The sequence below is a fragment of the Varanus komodoensis genome, unplaced genomic scaffold (genome assembly GCF_004798865.1).
Source record: "Varanus komodoensis strain SLA01 unplaced genomic scaffold, ASM479886v1 scaffold48, whole genome shotgun sequence".
Taxonomy (NCBI): Eukaryota; Metazoa; Chordata; class Lepidosauria; order Squamata; family Varanidae; genus Varanus; species Varanus komodoensis.
In genome coordinates this window covers 6,700,235-6,718,938 of record NW_025336059.1, presented here as the reverse complement: position 1 = coordinate 6,718,938, position 18,704 = coordinate 6,700,235, and the positions used below count along the sequence as shown (strand labels likewise).

The 18,704-nt window shown below is 46.3% G+C and overlaps 1 protein-coding gene across 3 annotated transcripts in view; it reads right to left on the bottom strand.

Annotated features, from left to right (window-relative positions):
* PRDM16 (PR/SET domain 16) overlaps nt 1-18,704 on the bottom strand; it is a 473,609-nt gene that overhangs the window by 67,678 nt on the left and 387,227 nt on the right. For all 3 annotated transcript variants that reach the window (XM_044445479.1, XM_044445481.1, XM_044445480.1), the window contains exon 4: nt 698-832. In XM_044445479.1, the coding sequence (XP_044301414.1) occupies nt 698-832 (135 nt within the window). The remainder of the gene's footprint in view (nt 1-697; nt 833-18,704) is intronic.

Here is an 18,704-nt window from a genome sequence, read left to right as displayed (position 1 = left end):
AATAAATAAATAAATAAATAAATAAATAAATAATAACAATTTTGAGAGCCAGTTTGGTGTGGTGGGAAGAATTTAGGACTGAGGACCTGGGAGGGCTCAGCTGTGATCCCCATGCAGTTCTGGTTCCCATAGGGCGACCCCTGCAAACCGCCTCGCAGGGGTGTTGTTGTGTGAGTAAGATGGCGTGGAGGAGAACTACATGAAGGTCCTTTGCAAAAGGGTTACAAGTGGGCCGGATCCTTCCTTGCAGCTGGAAACAAGGCGGGATACACATGCAATGTAGCGATGAATAATAAGCAAGTAGTAGTATAAAGCACAGTATAAGTATTAAAATAGTTGGACTACAACACAAAATAAAAGTGACAGAGTAAGCCCTTGCATTAGTGCAAAGATTTTAAATACAGAATTTTAAACAGGTTAAAAGTAAGATGCCTGAGAGAATTCCTGGGAAAGTAAAATCTCCACCTGGCACTCTTTCTGGTGCCAGTTGGATCTCTCTAGGACGTCCATACCATAGTTGGGGTGCCACGAGGAGGCCCTTCGTGATCCACCTGGCATGGTGCACATTCGTGCTCATCTAACTGAACACGATCCATCATCCTGTTTAACTGACACCCAGAGTGTCAGGAGGAATGACAAGATCTGACACGAAGTGGAGAACGAGATGGAGAAGTTGGGGGGGGGGGGCAACTCCTACCTGGTCATTAATCGAGCACACGGCGAGATTTTGCTCTTCGCTTGAGCAGGCAACTCGGATGTACTTCAGCCAGTTTCCGTTTCCTGCCTGATTGGCATCAACACAGAATTTATCAGTGCCCAGGTCATCACCCATCTGAAAGAAAAGGAAAGAGGGTTGGTTGACATGGGAGAAGCAACATTAAGCTGGAAGCAGTAGCTGTCTAAGGCCAAGAAAAAGTACATGCACAGAAACACACACACACACACACACACACACACACACAGAGAGAGAGAGAGAGAGAGAGAGAGAGAGAGGGAGGGAGAGGGAGGGAGAGAGAGGGAGAGAGAGGGAGAGAGAGGGAGAGGGAGAGGAGCATTCACATGTTATGACAACCCACCCTGGTGACAAGCCAATGTGGGTGGCTTGTTGTACAGATAACCCACGGTGCTCCCAACAGGCGACCCAGCTCACTGTGGGTTGTTCCTCCCCTCTCCTCCTCTTCCTCTTCCTCCTCCCCACTCAGTCCTCTCCCAGTCTCAGGGGACTTTGTAGCAGAAATGACTTGGCTTTTCCCCTTGTATTTTGGACTCATAGCAGCCTTTTCCCTTCCCTCCACGCTTTCTTTCTGAGATCATGAATCCCCCTTTTTGACAACCACAGGTGTGCCGAAGAGGGTCTTTGCGGGGGGGGGGGCGGGGGGGAGGACTGTCAGTGGCTGGCCAACCACTTTGGTTTGAACAAATTGCATGGAAAGCCCACACTGATCTTTTCTTTTTTCACTTTTGTTTTGGTTGCACTCATGGAATGGTGACGGCCAAGTGCCAAAATGGAAAGCGTTGGGTGGGACAATATTTTGAGGTACAGAAGGTTCTAAATAGGGTCCCCCCTAGCTTTCTCTTGGTAGCTGTCAAAAGGCAAGCCATCAGGGAAAACACAAGCATGGTTGATCTTTGCTTGCAAAAGGGGATGGTACAATATATACCCCCTTTGTGGCAAGAACCGCATCTGTTTCCCCCATTGATACACATTGTGCATTTTTCCTGAGAGTCTAGATGCTTGAGGAATCAAGAAGTGCATCCTGTCCCCTTTTCTGAGTCACCTTCCAAAAGAGGGTTTGGATGACTTCAGAGATGGCGTGGGATCATGACTGGGAGGGCAGTGGGCTGTGCGTGCTGCCCCTGATGGGCACTTGTGGGGCTGCTATGCTCTGACAGTGCCCGGCGAGGGGTATTCCCAGTCTTGCTACCCTCGTTGCTAGCTGATTCTTGGTTCCCCAATGCCGGTTGCCCAGATTGAGATGGCTTAACAATGCTTCACAGATACAACAACCCATGGATTATTATGGTGGGCTACTGCCCATGAAGAAACCACCATACAGGAATTGGTTTGGGTTCACACAATGCAAAAACCGATGGTGAGTAACAACTGCTGATAGGTTGTTGCGTCATGTGAACCCAGACAGAGAACACAGCCTCAAGAATCTAGACCCTGGTGGGTTAGTCAGCTCAACTCAGTGTGAAATATTTAAGCCGCATCTTTAATCTCACTGCATCATTTCTCCCTGGCCTTCAGCCATCCATTTCCTCCAGGACTCTGTGCATTGTATTTCTGCAGGCCACACGCATCCATAATCAGCATGTGGCAAAAATCATGTGAAGAAAAAATGTGCACTGTTAAAGAACATGTTATTTCTGAGCATACACAGAATGCCTTCAACTCATCTCTGATCCCAGATAGCTACCAGTTATTTCAGCTTATGGCAGAAGGGATGCAAGGCCAAGGATAATGTTTCTAGGCATGAGCTTGTCCAGATCCCTCTTTTTTAAAAAAAGAACAACCTTGAACACCAACCTGCATTTAATTAAGGTTGGTGCAGCTCCCCTGGAGGCGTGATATGAAAGGCAGTTAGTCCTTCCATGAATTGTTATAAGAACTTGCAGGATTGACACCACCTCCGTAGGCACTTGTGGGATGAAGATCGGTAGCATCATGAAGACCAGCTGGAAGTCACAGAAGGCTCCATACATGCTTCTCAGACCTGCCCAGTTTTGCTGCCACAAAGTGAGTCTTTGTGGTGGCAACTTTGTGTCTCTGGTTCGGGGCAGGTGGGAGTCCTGGGAGGTCCTCACCTGCCGCTTGCTTTTTCCTGCCTCTGCACGTGCAACGGATCCAGCCAAATCACGCAGGCCTCAGACCTTTGCCTGCTGCTCCTAAATTTGCCTTCACCTGGGGTGCCTGCTGTGCCATGCCAAGCTCTCCATCCACCTCCATCACCCCTGGTCCAGGTGGCCCATCAAAGGCCACCTGTCGCTTAAGGAGAAGTGTGTTGCCTGCCACCTGAGCACTCAAGTCCCACTGCAACAAACTGTATCTCTAACTGCAGGCATTTCCCCAAATGCCTAAAGATACAAATGTGGGTTGTGGGAAATGAGGTGACCTTTGAAAAAAAGTAATGCTTTTTATTATTTCTTTTCTCAAAACAAAAGCGATTCAGTTTCTATTTTTTTCACACAGGAAAGGGAATAATGTATGTGAGAGTACCGACAGGGAGGTGGCAAAGATTTTCACACCAAATATTTTTTGCAGAAGCAAGCAAGTCTCTTGAAGCGCTTTGGTACTTTCCCACATTGCTTACTGCAATCTGCTACAGAATATGCAAAGCTGAATACAGTTTGGAAGTTGCAGGAGGTACAATGCAAGGAATGCTCAGCTACCGGGTGGGGTTTGGGACAGGGAACATCTTGCTTCAGTGTGAAAAGTGCTTTTCAGAATTCAAAATAGTGCTGAGGGTGGCACTGAGTTAGATTCGGGTGTCCCAAGCTGTCAGAAACGGAAAACTGCTCCCATCACAGAACTGGTCCCAAGCCGGGCACTTCTGAAATGAGTTCAGAATGACAACAAAAGTGCTTTGCTCAGCTGGTCCATCATGGCGCCCTCCAGATGCATTGTCCACAAGTCCCATCAGTCCCAGCAACATGGCCAATGGTCAGCTGAGAAGGTGCTGTAGTCTAGCTGCACTTACAATCATAGAATTATAGAAGAGTAGAGTTGGAAGGGGCCATGAAGGCCATCGGGTCCAACTCTGTTGTTGCAGGACACCAATTCACACCATCCCACTCAGGTGGCTGTCCAGTTTCTTCTTAAATGGCTCTAGTGTGGGAGAGCCCACCACCTCTCCAGACAACTGGTTCCACTGTCCTATTACTCTGACCCTGAGGAAGCTTTTCCTGATGTCCAGCATGAATCTGGGTTGCTGCAACTTAACTTGATTCTTTCATGTCCTGCACTCTGGCATCAGCAAGGAGAGATCTTGACCTTCCTTTTTGTGACAGCCTTTGAGGCACTTACAGAGGGACACCATGTCCCCCCTCAGTCTTCTCTTCTCAAGGCTGAATGTGCCCAGTTCTCTCAGTCTCTCCTCACAGGGCAGCATTTCCAGACCCTGGATCATTTTTGTTGCCCTCCTCTGGACCCTTCCTAATTTACATGCATCTTTCTCAAATCCTGGTGCCCAGAACTGGACACAGCATTCCAGGTGAGGTCTGACTAGTGAGGAGAATAGAGAAACTACTACTTCTTGTGATTTGGAAGTAATACTTCTGTTCTGAATCCCAAAATAGCATTTGCCCTTTTGGCAGCTGCATCGCCTTGTTGGCTCCTGTTTAGCCTATTGTCCACAATCACTCCGAGATCTTGTTCTTTTTCGGTTCTGTTGAGGTGTGTATTCCCCATCACTTGAAGGACATCATGTTTCAGGTGATAAAGGACCTCACACATCCTGTGTGTGTTCCCAAGTAAATTTGCCCATGTCAGTTTTTCATTCTTTTGTGTCCCTAAAAGATCTCATTCCACCCAACTAAAGCGGGACTGGCTACAACCACTTTGGAGAACTTTGCCTAAGTTCAGATTTACAAAGAATAAAAAGAACAATGAGATACTGGCTGGACCATGAAGGATCTGAGCTATTAAAAACTTCAACCTCACTCACTCATCCACTTTAATTTCCACTAACCTAAAAGGCAACCTTCTATCTATTTCTGGTCTTCAAGCTGTGAGTGACATCACTTACGCAGCCAGTAAACCACCTCCCATGCACAAGACCATGGTGTCCTTCAATTTTTTTTTGCAAAACTATCTAGAAGTGTTAGATCTAAAAGAAAAGTTGGGGGAGGAGAAGAGACTGACAGGAGCATTCAAAGGAGCTGTCTACACTGAAAAACATTGTGGCATCTTGTCCCAGTATTCTAAACACAGCTGGTTTATTCCTATAGACCATCTCTTCTCTCCTTTTCCTGGTCTGCTCATCTGCTCTCTACAAAGTTTTCCAGCATCTTCACTCCCGTTTTATCATGCACAGCCTCAAACAGTTCTAACTGGGTTGTTTTTCAGGGGGTGGGGTCTCCCTTAAGGGTTCCCCCCCAAATTTTCATACTTCTGCAAAATCTGGGTTCCTCTATAGCTCCAGTACTCTCTTGTTGTCTACAGGTGATGGTATTCTGGCTACCCACAGAGAACTGAGACCACTATGAATATATATGACTTAATGATTAAGATCAGGAAGCAGAAGGAACAATAATCAGATCTGCAGACTATACAAAATTGGGTGGAATAGTGAACAGCCTAGAAGACAGAATGAAGATCCAGGGTGATCTTGATAAACTTGAACCCTGGGCTGAAAGCAACAGAATGAGATTCAATAGGGACTCAAATGCCAAGTCCTCCACCTAGGAAAAAGAAACCAAAAGCATTGATACAAGATGGGGGATATGTGGCTCAACAGAACTGAACAAGATTTTGGTGTAATTGTGGACAATAGGCTAAATAGGAGCCAACAATGCAATGCACTTGCCAAAAGGGCAAATGCTATTTTGGGATGTAGTCACAGAAGTATTACTTCCACAGCATGAGAAGTAGCATTTCCTCTATACTCCTCACTAGTCAGACCTCACCTGGAATACTGTGCCCAGTTCTGGACACCAAGGTTTAAGAAAGATGCAGAAAAATTAGAAAGGGTCCAGAGGAGGGCAACAAAGATGATCCAGGGTTTGGAAACACTGAGAAGAGACTGGGAGAATTGGGCATGTTCAGCCCTGAGAAGAGAAGACTGAGGGGGACATGAGATCCCTCTATAAGTCCCTCAAAGGCTGTCACAAAGAGGAAGGTCAAGGTCTCTCCTTGCTGATCCCAGAGTGCAGGACAAGGAATAATCAAGTCAAGCTGTGACAAACAGGTTCAGGCTGGGCATCAGGAAAAGCTTCCTCACTGTCAGAGCAATAGGACAGTGGAACCAGCTGCCTGGAGAGGTGGGGGGCTCTCCCATAGTGGAGACATCCAAAAAGAAACTGGACAGCCATCTGAATGGGATGGTGTGACTTGGTGACCTGCAACAGCAGGGGGTGGACTTGATGGCCTTCACGGCCCCTTCCAGCCCTACTATTCTATGATCAACACTGCTAGGGGAATGATTTACGTTCTTGCCCTGTTCCAGAACAGCTTTTCTGTTGTGGGGCACAATGCATTTTGACTTGGGAGGGGGATTGTCTTCTGCAATGTCTCAAACAGGATTGTCTTGGGATGGTTCACCCCTCCATGCGCTAAGTAAGCAAGTCTTAGACTGACAGACCTCCAAGCAAACTAATTGGGTTTCAGAGAGAAAATTTAGCTGAGATTGGGCCCATTGAAATCTTTGTGATGGGAACCCCCATGGAAAGAAATTTAGGGGAAGAACACTTCCTGAAGTCTACCTACTCGACAGTCCACTCTGCTGAAACAAATAGTTTTATTTATGAATTTAATTTCCCACAGCCTAATGTCTGGAACTCACTGGGCTCCTTGTAAGGGTTCCTAAAGGGGCCCATAATACAATCAAAGCATTCAAATATGTACAAAACAGAATTTAAAAATAGTTTAAATGATTAACAACTAAACAAAAATATGTGATATAGAACAGATTTTATAAACATCAGACACGACTGCCCCCATCAGACTGTAAGAGAATTTTAGATATCCTTAAACATTCTGTCTTAAGGATCCTCAGAGTTCTGTCTTAGCTGGGCAATAAACTGTCCATACGGCGCAAGTAAATACAGATCTATAGCAGAACGTATGGTTGTTATAATGAGGTTAAAGCGCATTTGTATCTTGCGCACTGAAGTCACAAACTGGTTTAACCACGTAATTTAAGAAGTATTAAAAATAGAACACAACAGAATACAGATGCCAGAAAGGTCCCTCACCCAGTGAGCCAGGAAATCTAGGGCCAGACCCTGGAAAATGGTGTGGATTCAAGTGCCAGCACAGAACGATGGCTTCGGCCAGCCGGTTTGAAAAAGACGATCTTTGCAATCGCTTTACAACCTCAAGTCAGAACACATCACGGCACTGAGGCAGCTGAGATGAGAAAACATTCATCTCAAAGCCTCTGTGGGTTCTTCATTTTTCAACGTGCTACCATTAAACTGCAGGAGTTCACAGGGCAAAAGGGTTTCAAAGCTCCACAGAGCTGACCACAAATTTACACATTCGAAGCAGAGAATTTTATGTTTTGAAATTGCCAGTGGAAGGGAGAAAAGCAGCCCCTCTCAGAAATGCTTTTTCAGTGGCAAGGGGAGTTTTGATAAGGGAGGAAGCAATGCTGAGAAAGCGAAAAACTAAGTGCCAAATTTGTGGGAGAAAGCCTCACAACCTTTGATTTTTTCTCTCTTTCCAGTCACTACCAATGAGATGGTTACTCTGTGTGTGCATGTTTACACTCATATATTTTAGATCAGAGAAGGTTCAAGTACAAAAAGTTTGTGAGGAGTATGTACATCTCTATAAATTCCAAGTGTGGAATCGTGGTCTGAAGAGTAGACTGGGATCGAAGAATCCCAGCTTAAATCTCCATACAGCTTTGAAGTTAATGGATGACTCTCAGTCAGGAACTATCTTTCAGCCTGGCCTACCTCACAGGGTTGTCATGAACAAACCTACTTTTATATCTCCAACTTAAGCTGTCTGTGAACTGGCAGTCTCATGATGGGAAGGGGGGTTTATTCAGATCATCGCTTATGCAGCTGCAGAATTTTTGAGCTTTAAGCAGTTCTCCCTTTCACTACAATTCCAAGCAAAATTTCCTTATTTTCCCACTGCTGCAGGATGTGATCTTTAATCTACATATGAAATTCTCAAGACGACTTTAGTGATGCCTGAGAATTTTGAACAATGCAAATTCTGCTAGAAATTGACCCGCTGCGCACCTCCCAAACTCATGTGTGGGTCACTTATTTATATGTCTTCTGTTGCAATTACAGATTTTTCATTGCAGGTCTCAGATGAATAAAATGCACCATCATATCTCCAACACATGTTTTGAGAGAAAACAGGTTCAGAAATGCATAGCTTGGGATCAAATTCTTTCCAAAGATGCATTTCAGTTGAGCATAATCTATTTTTAATGGAGGAATGCAATGCAATTCTTGATGTGAATTTAAAACAGATTTGCATGTCAATGTAGGAATGAGCTTCTGGGTGAACATGTGACAAAGTAACAGGGATCGGCAATGGATGGATTCATCCATCCCTAGTGGAATTCTGCACAGTTGCAGAATTCCGTGGGGATTGTCAAGAGGGTTGTCTGGCCAATGAAATAGGATGCTCCTTCAGGCAGTGAAGGAGAGGAGAGGCACATTTTCCAGGACACCCCCACTTCCATTTCACTCCAGCTTTTTTCAGTTTGGAGGGCAGGGAAGGAATTCCATTTGGAATCCACTGCTTATCATTGAGCTATGGTCTCCCTAAAGGCCAGTATTCTAACTTTGATTGTTTCTTTGTGATTGGCTTCTGAATTTCTCTTCTCTTGCGCTACAAAGCCAGCCCGGGTGATCAGCTTTATTATAACAAAGGCTTTCAGTTAGAAAGCCTTTGCCGGGTTGGCTTGGAAGAAGAGGGAGAAGAAAGGGCCCGATGGATTTAATAATAAGGTGTGTCACACAGGACATAATATGAGAAGTCAATGTTGCTGAGCCATTTAGAAATGCTGATTGCAGTGCTGTCAGATTTAATGTATATTTAAGTAGGAAATTGACAAGGAATCCAATAGAAAATCGACAAGGAATCCAACACAGTTACACTTGAGTTCAGAGCAGGAAATTTTCCTAAAACGAGGGAAGTGGTAAAAGGGAACTGAAAGGGGGAGTTGAGAGGGGACAATCTCTTTAAAAAAAGGGCACCGAGGCGACCGAAAACCATAATAACAGCAGCGCAGCTTGATTGCATACTGCAGTTTAGGAAAAGTTAGCAAGAGTTTACCAGCCTCATTAATGAGCAGCATTGAAATGGCTATTAGAGAAAAGGAGGCCTTGGTCAGAAAATGGGACCAAATGAGGAAAAGAAAACTGAGCACTAGCTTGCACAAAGGAGGTGCAAGCGAACAGGAGGGATGGCAAGAGGTGGATTTCTTAGCCCCACTGGCAAATGGCAAGTTGATAGCTCACCTTACCCAAATAGGACCAATCTGGGAGCTCTGAAAGAACGCAGGTATGAAATTAGTGATGTTCTACTAAGAATATAGACCATGTCCCTAAGAGCAACTGCCTGCCAGAGGACTGGAGAATGGCCAAGTTAATGCCAATTTAAAGATAAAATTAGTAAGTCCATTCCACACCCTCGGGGTCCTAACTGTCAGGAAGTACTTCCTGGCATCCAAGTTGAACCTTGGTTCCTTGAGCTTTGCTCTGTTGGAGTGCGTTCTGCCTTCCTCTGCAGGGGAGAACAGGTCTCTACCCACCTCCGTGTGACATCCCCTCACATACCTGTATGTCGCCAACATATCTCCTCTGAGTCTCCTCTTCTCCAGGCTGAAGAGACCCAGTTCCCTCAGTCTCGCCTCATACAGCATCCCCTGCAAACCGGCCACCAACTTTGTGGCCCTACGCTGCACCGACTCCAACCTGGCTATATCCTTTCTGTAATGAGGGACCCAAAACTGAGCACAATACTCCAGTTGCGGTCACATCAACGTTGTATAGAATGGTAGTAATACCTCTCTCGATCTAGAAGCCACACTTCTGGCTGTGCAACCAAGGGTGGCGTTCGCCCTCTTGGCCTCTGCATCACACTGCTGACTCATGTTCAGCCCGCAGTCAACCGGCACCCCGAGGTCCCTTTCACAAGTGCCGCTCTCCAGCCACTTGTCCCCTGACCTGTACTTATGTCACCCATTCCTATGCCCCAAGTGTGAGACCTTGCACTTATCCACATTGACCACTATCTACACACAAGGTGGCAACTTGGCTCCAGGTGGTTTGTGTGGTGCAGCCTTAGGTTCCCTAGTGCTGATCTGGCAAAGCTGAAGATCCCCAGTTTCTACAGCATTCCCATGGGGAACATATGGTCCATCCACAACTAGAGGACCTCATAATCCTCATTCTGGGTCAACCCTGAGACTCGAAACTGGGCCACTTGGCCAATGAGACCCTTGTCACTTGAAGTTACACATCCTGAGGATAAGCAAACTGGTGGAAACAAAACAAGGAGGCCTGTTTAAGCCAGAAAAAGCAAGTATTTCTTTTGACCATCAACATCTCCACTGACTTAATACAAAGTTCCTTTTGTCAATGGACAGTGTTCTTAAGAATGCTTCTGCCACACAGAATCCGAGTCTGCAATAGGATGCTGGGCATACGTTCTAATAAATAAATCAAACACACTTAAGATTTGAAGTCAAAGATTCTTCATTAGACACCCCAATTGGCTTTTCCCTCCAGCCCTATGCCAAGCTAAGTTTTTATTGGATTATATCCAGTGATCTTATGGTAGTGCAATGGGTCTCTCTTTTCCCTCCTCCCCATGTGGACAAAAGATCTTTTCTTGTCTTCATGGGCTGACAAGTTTATCCAAATATTCTCAGCTTACTCTTAGCTCCTTTCTGAACTGCTCAACTCAATAAAAGGTCACTTTGTATCTTTAAAAACAGCACATTGGACCAGCAAAGAACAGCAAAATAAAAGGAAGCATGTTTCAGTGCATATGAGATGATGTCAAAGGAGGCAGAGTGGAAATTGGGGCAGAGAAAGAGAGCGGAGATACCGGAATCAGCCGTTCTTGCTTCTCCAGCGGCCATTTTCCTTCATCTCAAGTGCTCTGCAGAGAAGCTGTGTTGTGATCAGAAATGTCACTCATCCTTGCTTCCCTAGACATTCTGCATTTACTTTGCCCGAGAAGGAAGTCTGAATGTTTTGCTTTATGGAACTCTCGGCACCAACTCAAGATCATCTCAGATACTTTCCCCAACATGGAGAGTTTCTTTACCAGTCTCCAATGGGACATGCGAAGCTGGCACGGATCCCCTGCAGACACCCACAGAGTCGTTTCACTGAGAACATGCATTTATTCTGTCCGTGGGCCTACATGAAACCTCTCTGAGAATTTTTGCTAGCCCTCCTAAAATGCATCTTTTGTTTTGTTTCTCTCAAGATTCCTCAAATATTTCTCTCTAGTAGCCTCCAGAGGGATCTCAATGGCTCTTCTTGTCAGGTTTGAGGCACAAGAAATACATGCCAAGGAACACATTCTGTCTTTTTTAAAATTAGAGAACTTCTTTTTCTTTCTTGAAACAATGCATTATTTTGATTCATGGGCACTTGCAGATAAATCCCCACAAACGAACTTTCCAGAGAGACTCACCTGGCACCTACATTGTGATCTTTCCAGGGCCCGCTGGAGACCCCGTTGTCTAACATTTTCATTTGTTTCAGTTTCTATTTTACATTTGTCACAATATTTTAAGCCTTTACCCTGTTTTATTTCAATTTTTATTTTTATTTGATGCAATGCCTTTAAACCTTGAAATTGTGTTTTATGGTTTAAGTTGTGAAGTGCCCAGAGAGTTTCAGCTATTAGGCAATACAGACCTTTAATAAACGCCCATAAATCTCTTTCACGTGGCCTTATTAGAAGGGTTGCTAGGTAATTGCGACCAGATTGCTCTCTTACTCTTTATGTGCATTGCCTTTCACTGGAGAAGATAACGCTAGGGAAAACTGAAGACCAACTAAGAACTGAATCTGTTCCATAAAGGAAGAAGCAACAAGAGTTGACAAGAGTTGAACAGGGCCGTCAAGAATAGGACATGCCAGAGGTCTTGTGCTCACAAGTTTCGAGATGACTTGATGGCCCGGAATAACAGCAGCTTGGCAGACCTGGGCCAAAGAGCAAGCTGCTGAGAAGGGTGCAGGAATGTCCATGGGAATGGAAGCTCCACATGTACTTCATCTAATCATTGATGAATGCATTAGTCCTTCTGACCTGCATGTCTGGTGTTTCTTTAAGAAGCTATAAAATTTTATGGAGGAAGAAATCCATGTGCAAGGGTTTCAGTCTGGTCCATGGTCAGTCATTCAGAATCACATTCATTTCTGCTGGGGCCCTGCTAATTAAAACTGTGGCAAGGGTCTGGTTTCTATTAAGTCCTCCATCTGGCTTTCAGAGATGAAGCAAATGCAATTGTCAAGGCAGCAAATAACAGTTCTGTCATTTACAGTGTTTCCGTGATGTCCATGCAATTGGTGCAGGGAAAGAGAGAGGGGAGCAGAATATGTTGGAGGGATGCTGGAGAGCCTGTGGTGGAGGCAGGAGAGGTATGGCAGAGTTTTGGGGCTCCTGGCCCCTGCTCACTGTGCTGCTGATCTGAGTTTCGCTGCTGATGCCTCGTGTGCTGAAGTATCCACTGCCTTATCTTGTTTTCTGGGATCCGATTCAGTTGATGTGTGCAAAGGTACTGGCAGGACCCACTGCATGCTTTCTCAACTTGGTGGCTTCTTCATGATAGCCATGGAGGAATGACATGGCCCTTAGCACCTTGGAAGAGGCAGTGGTTGCATCCATGCCTGAAAGAAAGGTCTCTTGACCCAGGGACCAATGCCAACTCTTGTCATTGTTCTGGCAAGTTCTCTCCAGCTTATGGTGATCCTATGAATGGAAGATCTCCACAGTGTCCTGTCCATGACAGTCCTGCTCAGCTCTTGTACATTTCAGGTTGTGGCTTCCTTGATGGAGCAGATCCATCCTCTAGTTGGTCTTCCTCATCTTCTTCTGCCTTCAACTTTCCCTAGCACGATGGTCTTCTCCAGGGAGTCTCACCTTCTCAGGATGTGTCCAAAGTAAGACAGCCTCATTTTTGCTGTTTTTGTTTCTAGGGAACACTCTGTCTTGATTTGATCTAGGATCCCCTTGTTCATTTTGCTGTCAGCCCAGGGTATTCTCAGAGCATCTTTCACAGAGAACAGCAAGCTAACTCTGGTTAGTACCATGCAAGAGGCAGCGATGGGAAACCACTTCAGAGCCTTCTTACCTTGGAAGCCCTCTGATGAACCATCCAAAATGCCACAATTACCTGCTTACAAAGACCTCTGTTCTAGGAAAGGAGCTAGTGGTGTCTCAAATACAGGCTCTCCTAGATGAATGTGATTATCTGGATCTACTCCAGTGCTGGGCCAGAATTAGCCTCGGTCACTTCTGGAGGGGAGAGACAGAGAAGCATATTCCTTCTACAATGTTTTGATCTCTCGGCAGCTTTTAATTCCACTGAAAAGTGGAACCTGATGGACTACCTCTGTGAGGTGGGATTTGGAGGCTTGGCCCATGGTGGACTGGATTTTACAAGCAGGGGTGGAATCTCTTGGGGGACTCCATGTTTACACCTGGGTCTCCTAGCATTTAATATCTCAGGAGTAATCATTAGGAAGTCTGTGTTGGGAGTGAGAAAGATGGTTGCTTTGGATGCACATTCACAAGGGCTGCTGGCTGGTCTCTGGAAGAGGAGTCAGAGGAAGAAGAGGAGGCAAGGAGGGGGCCACGGAACGCAGGCCCTTCCAAGATGCTGAGATGAGAGGAATGGAGATGCTTATCTCAAGGCCAGGCTCCTCAGGTGGGAATAACCAAGACAGTGATGGGAGGGGACTCGGAGCAGGTATGGCCCTTGACTCCATGCTGCATCGTCAGCAGAGGAGTGTGGCCTAACTGGACAATTGGCATGCAGGGAGGGAACATGCTCGCTTTCAGAAGGCTCCTCCCAGAGGCATGGGGCCCAGGCATGCTCCTAAGGAGAGTTGCTGGAGGTGAACACTCAATTGGGTTCAACAAACAGCTCTGTGCATGCTCAGGGAAACATTCTGGATGCTTGTACTTCTGTGAAAGGCTTTGGTCCATAAAGAATCTTTTGCCAGAAAGGCCCGTGGCTTTGCACGTGCAAAAGGAGGAGCACTCGCGTGACAATCTGGGGCAAGGCGCCACCAGGATGCTGATGATGCCAGCTATGCTTCTCTGCAGCTCTGAGTGCTCAGCACAGTACCCAGCTCTGCTCACAGAAGAACTCGCCATTGCCGCTTGGCTCCTTAGCCTTTTCAAAGCTTTTGCTGTTGATGGAGGAGGCCCTACAGAGGACCAGGATACCTTGAGGACCACCTTCCCCTTAATGTTCCCAGGTGACTGTTCCCACCTTGGAGGCCTGGCTGGTCACGCTGCAACCAATAGGGCACGTACTTGGTGGGGGTGCCCACCCCCAGGAAAACCCTGTGCAGAAAATGTAGCATGTGTGGGGAAATGGTGTTTCTCCTTATTCATTTCAGGCCATGGATGGTCTCCTTGCGAAGCAGCTCCTTATTTCTAGTTCATGCTGAACTGTCACCATCAAAAGACAAGTCTCTGCACAAAGAAAGTGGTTTGTTAAGCCCACACTAGAAACTACTTCTGGAAAAATCTCCTTTTCAGTAGCCCCATCTGTCCCCGTGGTCTGCCTGAGCACCTGGAGGAGGTGGCCATGAGATAACCTCACCCCCCTCTGCCATCTTGATTCCCATACAATGATTTAGGCATCTAAATAATTGCAATTGGTCACGGGCTGATGCGTTTTACTTCTCGCATTGCTTCTGTGTTGCAAGTGCAGTTTTAAGCTATTTACTGTGTGGTTTGGTTTGCAGCTGAAATGGCTTTTTGTGCTGTATTTGCACTGGCTTTTAACATCTGCAGGTGAACCACTCAGAGATTTTTAATATGTTGGATCTATGGCCTAACAAATGCTTGATTGGAAGATTTGACACCAGTGTGCCCTGCAAGACATCAGTCTGCAGGCAATTAAAAGATGTTTTAAAATAGATGTTTGAAACTATTTGCTAGAAGGTGTGTTTTGGAAACAGTGTTAGAGGAAAGGGCTTGGCCTTTGGAGCCCCTGAAGTAGTAGAGATAACCACCTGTTAAGCAGTTTGCTCGTTATCTGATGCCATCTCTACTGTAGAAGATCAAGGCAATTTCTAAGAGACTTATGATGCGAAACATTACCAAACAAGACAAAGCTTATTTCCTGTTCTGTAAGAAGTGACATAGGAAGCGTCTCTCCTAGGCTTACTTAGTGGCAGTGAAGGGTTTAAGCAAATGTGTTTTTATCCACGCATCTTCAGCCCTGTCCAGCTATGAAGATCCCAGCAATCTTCTTTCATGTGCAGTCTAGAGTTCTGTGGGCTGAAAGAGTTTCGCCCTGTTGCCTTAAGCAGAAAGAGCTTCCCTTTCCTCCTCAGCTGATGCCCTCTGCCCGTGCACAGTTGCCATACAACAACTGTCTCTTGCACAAGTTTCACAATCCCCAGGGAAAGGGCAGGAGAGCCCCGCCAACTTCTGACCAGCTTTTCCCACCTTCTCTCCTTCTGTGGCTTGTTGCACTCCATTCAGTGAAGAGCTGTCTGTGTTTGGGGCTCAATGCTATGCACTAGTATTCTCTGTGTATCAGTCATGCAAAGTCTTAGCTCTTTATCTGGTCAGACATCTAATTTCACCGAGACTGAAACTAAGTTCTTCCAATGGAAGACGATTGGCACATTCTATTGGACTATTGGACTACTGTAATGCACTCTACCTGGGGCTGCCCTAGACAGTCTAGATACTTCAGTTGGTTCAGAAAATAAGCCAGGATGTTAAGAGGGACTAATCGATATGCTCACATAACTCCGGTCCTTTACCATCTACACTGGCTACCAGTTGAAGTCCTGGCCCAATTTAAGGTCCTGGTGATGACCTAGAAAGCCCTAAACAGCTCAGGACCTGGATATGTGAAGGAGCTTCCCCTTTCATACATACCTGCCTGCTCCCTAAGATCTGGGTCAGAGGTCCTTCTTCAGGGGCCCTCTTTGAAGGAGATCAGAGGAATGGCTATGCAAAGAAAAGGCCTTCCCTGTGGTGGCACCCCAGCTGTGGAACATGCTCCCCAGGGAGGTGCACCTGGCAATGACACTTTATTCCTTTCGGTGCCAGGCCAACCCCTTTTTATTTTCCCAACATCTTAAGTCTTAGTTGCTGTTTCAATGGGGTTTTATTTGAGGTTTTCGAATGCTGTGCTTTTCTTTGGATTCCCATCCTGAGACTTTCGTGATAGGATGGTATAAAAGCGCTTTTAATAAGTAAATGAATAAATAAATTATAAATCAATATTCTCTGTGTCTTGTCCCCGTTTCAGAACTGGGAGGCCTTGAGGGTGGCTGGTAGCAGCAGATTCTGGTTCACAGAGCATCTGAGATTAGGGGTGGAATGGGGCAGAAATGGGATGAAATGTATGGATTAAGTTCGGTTTTAGATTATTGCCGGGCCACCTTTAGGGAGAAAGCCATTCCAGTAAAGCAGCAGATCAAACGCCAAGTTAAAACACTGCTGCGGTTCTTGCTGGGGATTCCTTTCTATAAGGTCAACTCGGTGGCTTTGGGAAAAAACCCCACCCATGCGGCCTCCTGCTGGCTACAAAACCAGATTGTCCAACACAATCCTCACTTCATTGTCCCACGCAGCTATCACATCTAATAAAGGGCTAACTGTGCTTCTGAATGGTACACTGTGTAATGAGACACTGTTAGGATTGTTGGAGTGGTGTCTTCATGATAAGTCGAGCTGGAAAGGGTGGGTTCGGGGGCTGGGGGAAAAATGAGCATATGGAAACTCCCCAACGGATGGTCCATTTTTAAAAACTCCAACGGGAACATCCTCGGCACATCTGGTATGTCTGTAAGATTTCCAGAAGATGTTCCACTTTGGAAAAGGCAAGGGCACCTCGGGGATGGGTGGGAAATGGAGCACTGAGGGCTTCTGTGTGGAGGGTCGAAAAGAAGGGCCGGGGGCTGGATGTGCTCATCCCTGGACACCACCAGACAGTGCTTCTAAGGAGAAAGAGACACCCGCAGCCGGCAGCTCATCTCTCTAACTCTGCATCTTGTTTCTTCCTATTAAGCCTATTTAATGCATGAGATTTGCTGCTACAAGATGTGGAGAGGGCCAAGAGATTCAAAGGGTGTAGAGTGACATTCCAGAATTTGCTGCTGCAAGGCATGATGACGGCCACCAGGATAAGCCAGCTTGAAGAGGCAATCAGATAAATCGTATCTATCATAGGTTGCTTCTCTAGGGTTTTGGGCAACCGGGAGAGGCCAGGGAGCTTTGTCGATGGGGTGGTATAGAAATGAAATGAAATGAGGTGATGGTCATGGTCATGGTCATCATCCTGCAACCTTCTCTATGCAAGGTATGTTCTCTATTCCAGAACTACTGCCTCTTCTGAAGTAGCCTGCAGGTCTAGATGACTTTTGTGGTCCCTTCCAACTCAATGGTTCTATGATTCACCAGCCACAGTAAAGACAGACACTAGCTGGAGATGTATAAAGAGAGGATCACTTCCAGCAAAAGAGAGGTATTCCTTCTACCCTGCATTAGCCAGCCCTCACCTGGGATACCATGTTCAGGTTTGGGCACCTGGGCTTAAAAAGGATGCTGAATATCTGTGGGAGGGGGGCCAGAGGGTGGCGACAAAGGTGATATACAGCCTGGAAAATGACTCTTATGATGAGAGGCTGGAAGAACTGGGCCTGTTCAGCCTTGTGAAGAGAAGAGTACAAGGTGACACGATTGCACCGCACAGGTATCTGTCGCAAAGAAGGGAAAAGACCTCTTTTCACTCATCCCAGAGTGCAGAACATGGAGCCACGAACAGCAACTAGAAGACACCAGGTGCAGGCTGGATGCAAGGAAGAGCTTCCTCAGGGTCAGAGGAACAGGGCAGTGGAACCAGCTGCCCGGAGAGGTGGGGGGCTCTCCCACACCAGGGGCATCCAGAAAGAACCTGGGCAGCCCTCTGCATGGGGTGGTGTAACTGGCGTCCTGCACCAGCAGGGGGCTGGACCTGATGGCCTTCTTGGCCCCTTCCAACTGTTCTATGATTCTATGAGGTAAGTAACTGTCCACTTGTAAAATTGGAGACACTGGAGTTGATACCACTGCTGACTACTCCAGTTATTAATGGTTGTTAGTGCTATTATTATTGGGGAAATGTAAAGCATCAGTTCCCGTTCAACACACCTATGACTCTGTTCACATCCGTCATGGAAAAATCATGGTCTTAGAAACACAGAAACATAGAAACAGAGCAAGTCAGGAGGGGCCTCCCGGGCCATCTAGTCGGACCTCCGGCACCAGCCGGCTCCGCTCACGACATGCCCACCATGTGCATGTCTTCTATGAGAATGATCTTTATCTTTATCTAATGCCTTTCTGTACTTTTGAACTTTCTCTAAAAGTTTTTAAAAATGACAAAACCGAGGCGGTCACATTCTGGGCACATCCTGAGAAGGCGAGGCTCACAGATCGGTGACCCCTGAGCCCACATCCCCCAGAGAAGTTCTCCTAGCGATTTCCTCTGGACTTTGAAAAGATCAAACAGAGCTCCAAAAGGTCTCATTGCACAGTTACCGTGATGCAGAGCAAAAACCTTGCAGTACCACCTATCAGAACCTGCCTTGATGTCCTGTTTTATTCTACTTGTTTTTTATGGTAAACTGTCCAGAGATGCTAGTGGTGGATGGGTTAGAAAAGCTTTCCTTCCCTCTGTCCACCCGAGTTGGAGTGCACCCAGCAGAATGTGGTTTGTCTACCTCCCAAGGCAGACGGCCTGTCCAGAGGAAAGCCTTTGTAGATGAATACCAAGAGTTGGAGCATTGCAAGAGAACCGGCCAGGTAA